At 34.2% G+C, this 14,882-nt stretch overlaps 1 protein-coding gene across 1 annotated transcript in view; it reads right to left on the bottom strand.

Annotated features, from left to right (window-relative positions):
- The window catches only part of LOC129228211 (uncharacterized), a 192,646-nt gene that overhangs the window by 131,879 nt on the left and 45,885 nt on the right, over positions 1–14,882 (bottom strand). Inside the window, exon 2 of the mRNA XM_054862878.1 lies at positions 3,455–3,513. Coding sequence (XP_054718853.1) covers positions 3,455–3,513 — 59 coding nt within the window. The remainder of the gene's footprint in view (positions 1–3,454; positions 3,514–14,882) is intronic.

The raw sequence follows: 14,882 nt of genomic DNA, 5'->3' as shown, positions 1-14,882 counted from the left end.
TATTTGTATTATGAATCACAGTAATGCAGTCTTTTCTGTATCGCTTCGGCGGAGCTACAAGTTTGGGGCCCGTCGAAATACATTTTGGGGCCCTATTTCTCTATCACAGAAGTTGTAAAACATTTATCATAAGCATTGTTGTAACTCCTACGGTTCCAGTATGGTTATGGGGGCCTTACGCGCAATTGCAACATTTGCTATACTTTAAATCCGCCACTGCACGTCAAAACAAACTCGGGTGCAAGTTTTAAAAGGGTATTTCTACTCAATGTTTATGATTATTTTAAACTCTATTTTTTACGACTATTTTTTGTATTTCCGAGAAAACTTGCGAGCCCCTCCTCCAAATCCCAGTTTCTGAAATTAAACTCTAGTTGTTCTTTTGAGTTGCTTAAAACTAACACCATCCATAAAATTAGAGTTTCTTTTCAAGCTTTATCTATTGTTTAGGAAGAATTCAGAGCATTAATGTAAGAAATTGATTAAAGACGTTTTCAATGATAGTATAACTCGGAAATCAAAGGGACTTTTGAATTTTTTTCTTCGGAAGTGCTGGAGTAGCTTCAGAAACTCTTCTAGGCGTTGGTAGTAGCGGTTCTGTACTAAAAAAAACGAGGCCGAAGTTGGGGCCGAAGTTTAATGTTGTGAGTTACTCCAAAATCAGAGGGTGGCCCCCCTAACCCACACTCGTCGTTTCAAGCATTTTTTGAATATTTAGCAATTATTTATTTTGATCAAGAAATATCATTTTGCGTATTTCTTATACTTGTTTCACCTATATTTCGTAATGCGCTATCTTTTTGGCATCATTAATAGCGATCGATTTTTTTTTTTCTGTTGTAAGTAGCTATTTTTATGTATTTATATAAAATCAATGAATAAGTTATTTTCGTTTTCATCATATTTCTAATAATATGTTATAGAAAAGTTTGAAGGATTTTCTATGATGCAAATTTTTGAATTTCAGAAAATTATTGTTAAATTGAAAAATTTAATTTGAACTTGTTTGTACTGCTTCATAAGAGATTAAACAATCAAATTGTTCAATATTACGTGTGCAAACATCAGATCGAGTAGTATATGTATTCAGTTACTAACTTGGTCTAAATATTGAGTTTGTTTATTGTGGCTGCGTTTTAAGAACCTCGCTCTTTTCATGGCTATTTCTTTTTTTCGCAAAATTTATGTCACTGTTTATAGTTTTTATGAAAAATGCAAACTTTTCAGTTCATAAATTTTAAATAAGTAAAAAAATATAACTATTATGATTTAATATTGTAATTTATCTGTTACCTTTTTTGTTTAATTTGATGACTAAAAAATGTCTACGTGCAATCTTTCCACTTTAATTGCGTAATTTGTTGACGGTTTCATAGTTTTATTCTTGTTTATTTATTCACTTTTCGAATAATTAAACAATATAATTTAATGATTTTTAATTATGTTCAGTGTACCTAAATCCATACATTATTATAATATTACTGAAATCTTAGTTATATGTTCAATTTAAAAAAAAAAAAATCAGTTGGTTATTAAACAGCCTCTTTGTTTTTCTTCTTCTTTTTCTTTTTATTTTTTTTTAAATTTTATAGCTGTTGTTCTTTGTCTTCCATCATACAGCAGTCAAAAAAGGAGAAGTATAACTACACCCTATACAGATTGTACGTAGTACGATCCAAAAATTTGGGGACAAGCTGTATAAAACCTTACCCAGAATAGTTCACATTACCGAAGCACATCCACCTTCAAAAGGTTACCCTTGAACTACTATTTACTTCTGCCAGTGTTCATATAACTTTTGGAAACACTCCTGGAAGCCATTTTTCGCTACGTTCTGTGATGCTGCTTTACCTTCTCCTGACGGAAGAAAGCGGCGTCCATGCAAATATTTATTTATTTTTTTTTTGCTGGGAACAGGTAAAAGTCGCACGGAGCTAAGTCCGATAAAACGTTATGTTATTTGTTTGTCATATCAGAATGTTGACCAATCGAACCGTGCATCCTCAACATGAAAGTCGCCTTCTTCCCCACGATGAAGTTAAAGCAGCAGCGCAAGAGGTTACGATAAATGTCTTCCAGGAGTCCTTCTAAAAGCTATACGAACGTTGGCAGAAGTGCATAGTCGTTCAAGGTGACTATTTTGTAGATAGATGTACTTCGGTAATGTGAACTATTCAGGGTAAGGTTTTATGCAACTTGCCCTCGTATGAGTTTTCAACTTACGATTTCAAAACGTTTTTGAGTGACGCAAGTTTACGCGCATGAAGACGTCACAAGAGAATTTACGATAATTAACTAAGGAGGCGTTCAAAATGGATATTTCGATCATCAATATGTTCTTAGGTACATATGCAATGTACAAATGTGCCGAAAAAACTTGTGAAGTTTCAATTGGGTGGTCGTAAAATAGAAATTTAGATCGAAATCTGATTTTTTTTTTGTGATTACAATTCCTTATTCGTAGAAAGGAAGTAAAGTGAAATAAATCAATGAATCTTTAAATCCCTGACATTGTTATCAATTTATTTCTATGGGTTTTTTTTTTTTTTTTTTTTTTTTTGCCATCGGCCAACGGCATCGGCCATCGGCCATCTTTGAACAATCGGCATCGGCCCATCGGCCAAAAAATGCCATCGGTCGAGCCCTAATAAAAGCCAGACTGCGAAAAATGTGAGAAACGCGAAACTCTGGCTTTGTCACTTTTTTGCGTTGTTGAATGTTAGGAAATTAGTTCCTTAAATAAAAAAAGAACGTGAAATGATGCTACAATAAATTGTAAAGGAAAATTTTTTAATACTAATTCAGATCAAAAGCAACAATTGCCTTAAAAACGAATTTCAAAAACGAACCCGTTTCAAAATGAAACCTTTTCAAACTCATCATTGAAAATTGGACACATTTCCGATCATTTTTGAAACATGTCCATTACATTTTGTTTTCCTACTTTTAAAAGTAGTTTATATTCTCTAAACGCGGTAAAATGTTGAGGGAAGAAAAATATCGTACGGGCCGCACCCGTTGCACCCCGAAGATACGGTACATATTGCTCCTCCTGAAATGATCTTCAAAAACCCAGGATCATCGTTAGCTTTACCAGTGCCATCGAAAAAGTGACAGAGCTCACAAAAAGAAAGAAAAAGAGACAGAGAAAAAGAGATAAGTACTTAGAGAACCAAAATTGAAACTTATGAAATTATTGATGATTTTATTATTTACGAATAATAAATTTGAATATTGTTGCAAAATAATGAAGTTATAAAATATTTCTTAAGAAAAAAAAGAGAAAAGGAAAATTAAAAAAGAAGAGAGAAACTTTTTTTTAAACGATTCATTTGATTTCGCTCCAGTTTGGTGATTTGATTTCAAAAGTACTCATCTCCTTTATTATTATCATTTAAAGAAGCTGTACAAAGAAATGTACAAAGAAGCATCATAAATAAAAGTTGGTATTTACCCTTCTGCGACTTGTGCTTTCTCATCATCTTCTTTGTTACTGGACCCATCAATGTCATCCTAAAAATAGTTTTCAAAATAAATACGAATTATCGCACAGAAAACAAAACAGAACAAATGAAAAACATTATCATTTTCAAACCGTCTTAAAATAAAGCTCGTCAGGGGCGGATACAAAAAAAATCTTTTGGAGGGGGGCCCGGGAAATGGAATAGCGCCCCCCCCCCCGGCCACATACCATGTTTCATAACAAAGTTTTCCTTACTTTATTTTTAAATGTTTTATATATATACAGTCGACTCCCGCTACAACGCGACCCGACTTACGAGAAATGGCTATAACGCGATTTTTCCCCCCGGTAAAGAATTTTAGACCTAACAAGAATTCTCCGCCTGCAACACGAAAAATTTCCGAAGGGAATCGCGGTGTGTAAGTATCGGCTTTGTTATTGGATACTAAAAGATATTTTTCGTGAATGAACCTTCATCCCTTTGGCATCACTGAGAGTGGAAGTTCCCATACCATACTAGTCTGAATATCGCTTATACAAATAACTCTACTCCTCATTTTTCATTTATTTTTTTCATTCTATATGGGAAAGTTAATGAAATATAATGACACCTAAGAGCGCTGTTTCATTTAAAGTTTGAAGAATGAAAAAGAGAAAGTTTCTGACAATTAAAGAAAAGCTAAAGATTATGTGTTTGAACAATTATAAAATGCGTCGAAGGTAGCACGACAATTAGGTATGAATGAATTTTCGATATCTACAATTAAAAAGCAAGAAAAGGAAATCCGTAAAAGTTCACCGACTATTTTCTAAGGAAAATGCAAAAATTATGAAAATGAAAGCTGCTCTTTTATTGCGAGTTTAAGAAACCAGGAAGAATAGAAACGTTATGAAAGAACTGGTGAAGCAACTGTATTGCGCATTTAAAATTATATAACACTAGTGGAACCCGCACGGCTTTGCCCGTAATAGAAAATTAAAAGGTCTTTTGGTTCGCCTGTATATTTACAAATAATGTATGGTGAATTTCCTCGCCAATTGGCTTGTGCCCATGTTACGGTTCCACGTTATGATAATTTCGTAATTTACCCGTGCATCTTATGGTAATTTTTTTCTTAAAATTGGAATAGAAAAAGAACCACATCGAATTTTCGAAAAATCACTCCGAGGTGCAACACCCTCATGCTACAAACTAACTTTGTGCCAAATTTCATGAAAATCGGCCGAACGGTCTAGGCGCTATGCTTGTCACAGACATCCTGACAGACAGACAGATAGACTTTCAGCTTTATTATTAGTAAAGAATAAAGAATAACGGTTCGATCCCGAAGCATAAATCATCACCATCTGCGCCTTTTTAAGTTAAATATAATTATTGAATCTATTGTACAGTTTACAGCACAACTATAGTGCATTTATTTTACTTACTACATAATGTACGCACCGTAGTGGTTAATTTCACGTCTTTATTTCCCATTGATCATTGATTTCGTGCATCGTAGCAGTTTTTTATGTTGAATAAAACGGTTTTTTTTAAATATAAATAAAAATTCAGTTTTTTATGTGAGAAACAGTGATGAGTTAAGAAATGATTTTCATAAGTTTGAGGTGGTGTTTTTAAGTGTCTTTAATTATTTGGGTATGTTTGTAAAAGCTTCTACACATACCCTTTTTCACAACGTGAAATTTCGACTTACGCGAGGGGTCTTGGAACGCATCCATCGCGTAAGTCGGGACTCGACTGAATATATATATATATATATATATATATATTATTAAGAGTTCGTGATTCAACTTCAAACTTTCTTGAAATGACGACACAGTTCTTGAGAAAACACATGAGATTTATTTACATACAGGAAGCGTAGTTACAACTGCTAAATCAATCATCAGCAATTGAGCAAATATCAATTTTCACAGTAAACTCAACGGTTACACACGTATTTACATCCAAATACGCAAAAATACAGCTCAAAAGGCTTCACAAAACAGAGTTAATACATGCTTTCCAGCGTACCGCTGACACGATTCACAAGCAAAAACTAACTCGAGACTAAAACTCTTTATACCGCGGAGGCTATTTATAAGTCCTTGAAAAGTTTCCACAATATTCCATTGAGAAGTTTCGATTACATTCTACAAATATCTCGTACTTTCTTTTTATTCATTCACGAATCTTATCAATGAAAAATAGGGGGACCGTATACTTCAGTCGAATGTTAGGGGGTTCTATGTACATTACATGAAACTATTTACAGGTTACGTTACTAAGACAATTTTAGATGAAAGATAATGGAATAAACGCCAAATTTAGCTAGATTATAACAAATTAATCAAAAAAAAAATAATTACTATTTATAGAATTTATAACATTGGCCGCTTCCTAAGGACTGCACGTCCCGGGCAATACAATCCCCAGAAAGGATTCCAAACTTATATGACAAGTTTACAAATACACACATCAAATACTAACTAATCACACGCAGAAAACACAATAATAACAAGAAATATTACTAAACATTAAAAGCAAAAATTATCTATAACTTTTATGTCAGGGTTGGCAAAAACCCGGGTTTTTTTAAAAAAGCCCATGGACCCAGGGTTTTTTGGGTTTTTTTAAATAAAACCCAAAAAAACCCAACTAAAGTTGGGTTTTTTAAAAGAAATGTGGGTTTTTTTGTCTTTTTTTAGGGAAAATGTGGGGTACTTGTAGCATATTGTAGCATAAGTATATGGACAAAGTGCAAAGATTATCTTCGTGTAAAAAGCTGGAAAACTAGTTAAAATTCAGAGTTTTATGAAGAAAAGTATAAAAGACGAAAAAACCCAAGGATGTTTAAGTTTCAGATTTTTTAATTTTCATTATTACCAACAGTTGAGGCAAAGTTACTTCTCGAGTGATAAAATCTATTGTTTGTTTTTAATTACTACATTTGTTTTTTGCATTTTACTTTATAGTATTTCATTTCGTTATGCAAAACTACTGTAGAACCTTAATTAGTTTAAATCCCTTTTTACTGAATTCCAGCTTAATCAAGACATTTCTTTGAATTTTATGTTGCCTGTTTTTCTATTTCTGTGTACAGGGTAAGAAATATTAAACTTTTTTGTAAAATAATGAAAATACTGTACCTGTTCTGTTTTCTGTCGACCGTTTGAAAAATCTGTTTATTTCTATAAAATTTACCTTGTGTTTATTCGAGATTTGTGACGTGTTGGTTAGCAGAAAATAATTTACATGAAAGCCTTTTAACTAGATTAGTTTCTTCTGTACAATCTACAAATATTGAGAAAATCAGACGTGACAGGACTTGGTCAAGATAATTTGAGTTATTTATTGACCAGTTAAAGAAAATGTTAAATACATTTATTTAAAATCTTTGAAGTATATTTTTAATGCCGTTATGAGTTAAGAAATACTATTAAAGCTCAAAATCCATTTTTCATGTTCATTGTCTGTGATGAAGAACAAATAAAAAAGAAGTTTAAATTGTGAAAGTATTTAAATTAATTTTTTTTTTAAACTTCTCACAAAATTTTAAAAAACCCAAAAGTGGGCTAAATAATGGGTTTTTTTGAATGGGTTTTTTCAAAAAAACTCATTGGGTCCAACCCAATTGGGTCCAATTTGGCCAACCCTGTTTTATGTTAGCAACCATGGCTGTTTACATAATTACTCATGAACTATGGCCATAGTATGGGGCTAACCGATCATAATGTACAACCCTAGGTTCTGTATTAGGTGATCTTTTTGCTAGGTTTACATAAAATGCGATATAATTTATACTTGTCTTTAAATATGCTTTCTTCATATACATAAACAAAAAAACTGTTTCTGGAAATTGTATGGACTTTGTATTTACATAAAACATTCAGGTTGTTATTTATTTATTTATTACTAGTGATACCCACACTCCTTTCACGGCTTTGCCTGTAGTAGAAAATTAAAAGGTTGTTTGGTTCGCATGTATATTTATAAATAATGACTAATGAATTTCTCGCCAATTTGCTATGTTCATTTGCTCGCCCATGTTACGGTTCCAAGTTATGATAATTTCGTAGTTTACTCTTCCACGTTATGATAATTTCTTCGTTAAAATGTTCTTAAAATTGGAATAGAAAAAGAACAAAATTGAATTTTCAAAAATCGCTTCAATGTGCTCACCCCTATGCTACGAACTAATTCTGTGCCAAATTTCATGAGTACCGGCCGAAATCCAGACATCCAGAGACAGAGACTTTCAGCTTTATTCTTAGTAAAGACTATTACTTTTTTTTTTTTTGGTGGGGGAAGGGGATTGGGTTACACCACAAATTACCGCCCCCGAGTGAAACTTGCGGTTGGAACGCAACTGCTATGGGTCTGTGTGGTGTCGCAAGCAGACAAAGGAACAAACAACGTTTATTTTACACATGTACACTTGAATATATCGAATGTCGAGACAAAAACGTTATGGATTCAATTCGATTAAATAAATTATCAAACAGAAGCAAGTAAAATTTATAATATTGTGACGAGGACACCAAAAAAAAAAGCATTGTTCATATTTTAACAAAAGCTCAAAGCCAAGAACTCTCTTAATTTTTCCGATTATCTGGAAGAAAAATGCAAATTTCTGGAACTCAATTTTATGAACAAAATCATATTTTTACAACCACTTCTCTAAAAGCAGTACATTAAAGGCATTTAGCGTTCTATTCAAGAACTATTCTGGAATTGACTTCTTAATAATTATTTGTACTTTCTTTCGTATGGCTGTGCTGTTATTGATAACATCGACTGCTCGAAATGTTTTCTCGCTATGCGGAACTTAAAAGTATAACTTGAGATGCGGTTTCTTGTTGCTCCATGAAGCCGAATGAAACCAAAATGTTATTTTGTCTTGCTCCAATGCGCACTATTCATTTGAGGACAGTCGAGGTACTCGATAATGCTTATTATACTAAAGAAATGCTTTTCGAATGGAAATAAACACACGCCTTAGAAAATCTAAACGTGGTCATTTGAAGAGTGCTTTCGAAAAGTTCCGACTAGAAAAAAATCGGTCACTTTATTTTATTTTGGAGCGTTTCTTCATAGGACTTGAAGCGTGGAATGAATAGCGTCAACAAATTTTTAAGCAATAGGTTGAAAAGTTTGAAAAACAGCACAAGAAGTAATCGAGGGTTTTTTTCCCTCACAATTAATTCATATGAAAAACGAAATAACAGACACATTTCCTACTTCTGGGAAAGAAAAAAATAATAAATAAAAACGGAAACCTGATTTTTTGAAAAAAGGCCGTTTATTCTCATCGACTGAAACTGGTGCGACATATTCTGCCGTGGGCAGGTAAACGACAGTATCTGCAGAAATGAGTTTTCGAGACATTTGAAGAAACGCGGTTTGGATCCTAATACTATCAAATAAGAAAGGCTGGAATTAGACCATTTTTTCAGCGGAAACCAAATAAGCAAGCTTGTATAGTAAAGCTAACGTACAATAGATAACAAAAATGCAATAATAATAATAATAATATCAATAATAGTAATAATAAATAAATAAGATAGAAAGAAAGAAAGGAAAGAAAAATTTGCAGTTACTACCCCTTACCTGCCCACAACAGAAAAGGGCATGGATCTCAGGCTCTATTTCTAAAGCCCTGGTTCCTCAAAGAAAAAAAATATATGAATTTGAATTTTTGGCATCTTGAATTCAAATTATGTTTTTCGCAATCACGAGCGCGTGTGTGTATGTATGCGCGTGTGTGTTTGTGTAAGCGCATGTGTGTGGGTGCGTGGGTGTGTGTTGTGTATGTATGCATGTGTGTGCGTGTTGTGTATGCAGTGCTGTGTGTGTACGCGCGTGTGTGTAGTAGGGGTGCGATATCGATGTCAATGTTTTAGAAACATCGATGTTTTACTTTCGATGTTTTTGGAACATCGATGTTTTGGGTCTGATGCTTTCTCGATGTTTATGTTTTTGTATTTTAACTGAAAATTATAATAAAATTTCTCACAGAGAAGCAACATCGATTGAAAAACATCAATGTTTCAAAACATCGACTTTCAAAATGAAAAAAAAAAAAAAAGAAATGATGGTATTTATAAATTGACTTAAAAAAATGAACTCTCGGAAACATCGACATCACCTAAATAGGAAAAGTGCAGGGGCTGAGCTCTTGTTAGCTACCGTGCAAAATAAGCTCACTGGGGTTGCCTCAAGCCATGAGTCATTACTTAAGTAGTGACACGTCCGCCATCTTGGGGCTAAACGATGCTTTCTTCTAAACCTGCTATGGTGAAGTAACGTATTTTGCTTCTTGATTACGGTTTCTTATGTGTATCGATGGTCATTCACAGTGAAGAAGCATTAAAATTAAGAACCGAAACATGTAACTTCCCCATAGCAGACATAGAAAAAAAATATCGTTTAGCCCCAAGATGGTGGACGCGTCGCTACTTAAGCTACGATCTAGAGCTTTAGGGTTGGCAAATGCTCCGCAAAAATTGCGAAACTTCCGCAAAACAGTTTTTTTGCTCCGCATTTCCCGGCTGAGCGTTTTAAAACATGACAGTGTTCAAAGCTGTTTTTTATTTTTATGCTAATGCTTAAAATGATTATCACAGTTCAAAAACAATTTTAGACAAGTGGTTCTTGTTTTTTTAATTGAATTTTATGCAAAATACCGAGCTGCTCCTCAACATTTCGAATTAATTTTTAAAATCACCGCAGATGCTCCTCAAATAGTTTCTCCAAGGTTGGCTCAGACCCATACTGAATCCTCATTGCTAGGAAAATAACATCAACGAAGTAATAAATGAATGCATTCAAAATAAAGATAGGGATATTTTTTCAGTGTATTATAAGCATAAACGGCGACAGGAAACTTTCCTCTGATCTGATTTGTTTATTTTTTTCTGTTGACTTGCAAAATGCGGTGTTGTGCGTAATTGGCTAGAGAATATACACAAACTTAGAAATTTCTGAAAAAACAGCTATAATTTAATGAATTGACGCTATGCCAAAAAGAATTCACTGATCCTAACTAAGAAGCTTTTGTTAGAGATTATCATACATGTAAGTCTGTAGTGTAATATATTCAAAAATATATGTTATATATTGATAAAAAGGTCGATGTTTTCAAACATCGATGTTTCAAAACATCGATGTTTTGCTATCGATGTCGAACCTCTAGTGTGTAGGCATTCGTGTACGTGTGTGTACGTAGGCATGTATGTTTGTGTCTGTGTGCAGGCATGAGTGTGTGTATCTGTGTGTATGTGTGTGTGTATGTGGGTGTGTATGTATGCGTGGGTGTGGAGGATATGGAATCAACCTGGAGACGGTTTTCGCCAGAGGAGCACCATCGTGAGGCCGGTCGACGGTGGTGCTGCAGAGGAAGACGGTGGAAAGATAAAATCATAGGACATGAAAACAGTCAAATGAAAACAATAACTAATCGTGATTGCACAAAAAAAAAAAAAAAAAAAAAAAAAAAAAAAAACATGCAGACATAGTAACTTGTATAAGTGTATTTTTACCTATCTCACACATTTTCTGTGTATCATTAAATTTTCAAGTGTATATACTCATTTTCTGTTCACCCGGTAGAATAGAAACAAAGCGAATTTTTTTAAAATTGGAGAATTGAACACATGATTGAATAAAAAAAATGCTCTAAACGTTAACAGCGAAAACACTCGGTAACGATAAGTGAACGGAAGAGGATGTTCACGTTCTTTTGCCAGAGTCAACACGCGATAAAATAATTTGGAGCTAGACAGAGACAGTGTTTAAAACAGATCGAGGAAACTGACATTTGTTTTCACGGCAGATATTTGCATTTTTTGATATTAAAACTCTGAAGCAAATTTCACGTCCTGCCATCATTATCATTTAATTTGAGAAAAGTCATTAGGTTGAGGTATTTTCAAGTGATTCAAGATTTTGTAAGATTCGCTAACTCACCAACGTGTTTTTATTTATTTTGGAGGGAGAGTAGAGGTAAGTGGGACAAAAGCATCAAACAGACCCCTCTCGTTATTTTTTGGAAAGAATATATATATATATATATATATATATATATATATATATATATATATATATAAAGGTGTCAATTATAAAAGTAACTGCTAGAAAAGAAGTTTGAATCTATTTAGTGTCAGTCGGTTTAGGTGTGAACATGTTTTGAAAATGTTTGTAACTTTTGTTTGATTTCAAGGTGATAAAGATCTTATTTTTTTCTTATCGAAAAGAGTAATACTCTTTCACAGGGGTTCCCAGACTTTTTTTTATTCCGTGGACCTCTTGCTGATATTTTCTGTTCTTCGTGGACCGTCTACTAGTATAACTCTAAAATTAGTAAGGCGGTGTAGTAATATTTACATTCGATTCTTTTAAAACTGAATTTGATGGTAAAGTCTTGCCCAAAGTTTCAAAAATCATCAGAGAAAATAAGAAGAATGCATGGAAATGTCACGGTACAAATAAAAATGTATCCGATAGAGTGAAACTTTATTGTTTTCAATATTGAATTTTTAACAGACAATTTCAAACATACATTTCATAGCTAGCTAAGAAAAACAGTTCGATAGGTTTCATTGCAGAATGGAAAATTAATAATAAACGTAACTTTATTCATACTTTTATCAATGGGATCCTTTCCGACATTCTAAAAGTAGTTTTTTAAGTAAAATTTGAACATTTGACCTTGAACTTTACCCTGTTGCCATTAATTCAATTACGTAACTCAGCATGTAAGACTATCATCTTATGCACTTTAACATCAAAGCGTAAAATTAACTACCATAAATATAATTCAAATAGATTTTGGCCAAAATGCAAAGGTCTAAACGTCCCATTTTTGCCTACGGAAACAACTTTTGATGACCTCTAAAAAAAATCAATGGTCCAGTTTAGAGAAAAAATAAAATTGATTTTAAACATTTTTCATATGCAGATTTTAGGGATATGAGTTTCAAAAAATTAAAAATGGTCGAGCGCACTCATCCGTCGAACCTGTATGGATTGACCCTGAAATAATAATACTATAATAATAAAAAGAGAGTAATAAGGTGACAAGCCAATTTAAAAGCCAAACCTGATCGGAAGAAACTAAGAATAAAAGCAACAACCAATAAAAATAGTAGTCGCCACAACGAACACGAACAAAAATCGCGATCGCAAAATTATATATTTTCAAACAGGAGTAAACGGAGCATAAAACCGCGGAATTTTCGATTGTAAACACGTTTGTTATATATTTTTTCTCATCTTTTTAAAATGCATATTCCACAAAAAAGCGGCAAAGTAATTTCGATTTTTGCTCTCAAAGTAGAAGGAGGTGAATGTATGCGCAAGTTTCTACGGTGCTTTCCTAACAATTTTGGCCATCTCTATTCTCTAATGCAATCGCTACAGCGCATTCTTCGTAGAAAATTGCAGAACCCACTTTAAAGCAGCTGAAAGCAAAACAAAGTCTGACTCTGGTAACAAGATGCTTGACCTGGACGAACTCAAATGTATTTGGGTAGAAAAGACACATTCTAAACTGACACAAAGAGAAAAATTGTGATCGGCAACGCAGACTGTCTTCCTCACCCTTATTTTAACAACTGGAATCGTGTCAGCCTCAATTTATCGGAAGATAACGTATCAGAGACAGACTATAGCCAGGCCCGAAGAGAGGCCATAGTCGGAAACTAGTGGCCCGGGCCTTTGGGGGGGGGGGGGGGCTGCCGGCGGCACTAACGCAAAAAAAAAAAGAAATGAAAGAAGGGCAGAAAGAAAAAAAAAGAAAGGAAGAAAGAAAAGGGAGAAAAAACCAGAATAAGAACAAACGCAAAGATTAAGTAAAATTTACTCTATTAGTATTTATTGTTGAGGCTCTTAAAATAGAGTTAATTGTTTTCTAGAAAGCAGTTTTGATTCCCCTTCCCCCTTGTTTTTTTCCTTTTATTTTCTTCCTCTTTCTTTCCATTTTTTCTTTTTTTTTTGGGGGGAGGGGGCGGAAGGGACCCGGCAAAATAACTGACAGGGGCCCGCCTTGGCTCTCTGCGGTCCGACTATAGCACACCATCACACCCAGCTAAAATTGCCAATAATTTAGACTTGTGAAAAATTTGGTGCGCACGTCACAAGAACGCTTCGTGACAGAAAAGTCTCATTCGAGAAAAGGAATATTCCAATGTCTGTAACAGCTGGATAGTTCCTCCTTCCAGTTGAGGAGGCAGAAAGAGGGTCCTTTCGACGCATGAGAAACTGAGCGGGTCAGTAACAAAAGGTAGCGCAAAAAAAAAAAAAAAAAACAAACGAGCTGGTGTGTGCATCACGTGACTTCTTTTTACTCCCAATTTAATGTCATTTTCCCATTACTGGCAATTTTAATGTCATTCAATAGTTTACTCTCTAAATCACCAACAGTGGACAAGTTGAAAACAGATTTAAAAAAACAAAAAAAAATCGCCAAATTTGTCGCACAGTTGGCGACCAAACTTGGAGAACAAAAGACTGGCGATATATCGCCAAGTGTCCGACATATTGTAACACCACTTGAGTTTACATCGAAATTAACATTGATTTCTCCCCCCCCCCCAAAAGGGGCAAAAGATCCCTTTAGAAACACCCGAATGTAACCAAAAGGGGAGGTGCACAACTAGACCCCACTAGGAGTCTACGTACCAAATTTCAATTTTCTAGGACACACCGTTCTTGAGCTATGCAACATACATACGCACATCCGCAAATACAGACGTCATGAGAAAGCTCGTCGTAATTAACTCGGGAATCGTCAAAATGGATATTTCGCGTGTCTATACGTTCTTAGGCACTTATGCATGGGGAGTCGAGTCGAAAAAAGAAACTCAACATTCATTTGGGGGTGAGCAAAATAGACATTAAGGTCGATTTTTGAGTGAAAATTTTTTCGCGAATACAATACTTCTTTTTTGTAAAAGGAAGTAAAAAGAGACTAAACGGACTTAAAACGCGAGAAAGTGAACTAAGGGAGACTTACCAGGGAATCACACGAATCACGAATAGTGTAATAATGAAAAATGTTGAAAAACACGGAGCAATCGAAAGAGCATATTGAGACATTTTACTGACGCAAAATTATTTGTCCTCGTGCCCCCTTACCAAGATACAAGGTCTTCTTTAAGGTTTCTAAATCGGTCAAAATGTTAAGAAAATCGCCAAATTTAAATGCTTGGCGAGTAGCTGAAGGCACCACACGACTTCACCATCTGTATGTGACAGGACATTCATCTATAAAGCGTGTGAAAGATATTTTCCATAATTCACCGAAATCCGCGAAATTTGGCGATTTCCCTTTAAATTTCAGCAGGATTTAAGAGCTTACATTTCCATAACGGGGACGCGAGGGCAAATATTTTATGTGCGCAGAAACTTGTTTCACTATGCTCTATCAGTTGATTT

Source organism: Uloborus diversus, chromosome 1 (assembly GCF_026930045.1).
Source record: "Uloborus diversus isolate 005 chromosome 1, Udiv.v.3.1, whole genome shotgun sequence".
Classification (NCBI taxonomy): Eukaryota; Metazoa; Arthropoda; class Arachnida; order Araneae; family Uloboridae; genus Uloborus; species Uloborus diversus.
Note: the sequence above shows the minus strand (reverse complement) of the source record. Positions and strands in the feature narration are given on the sequence as shown.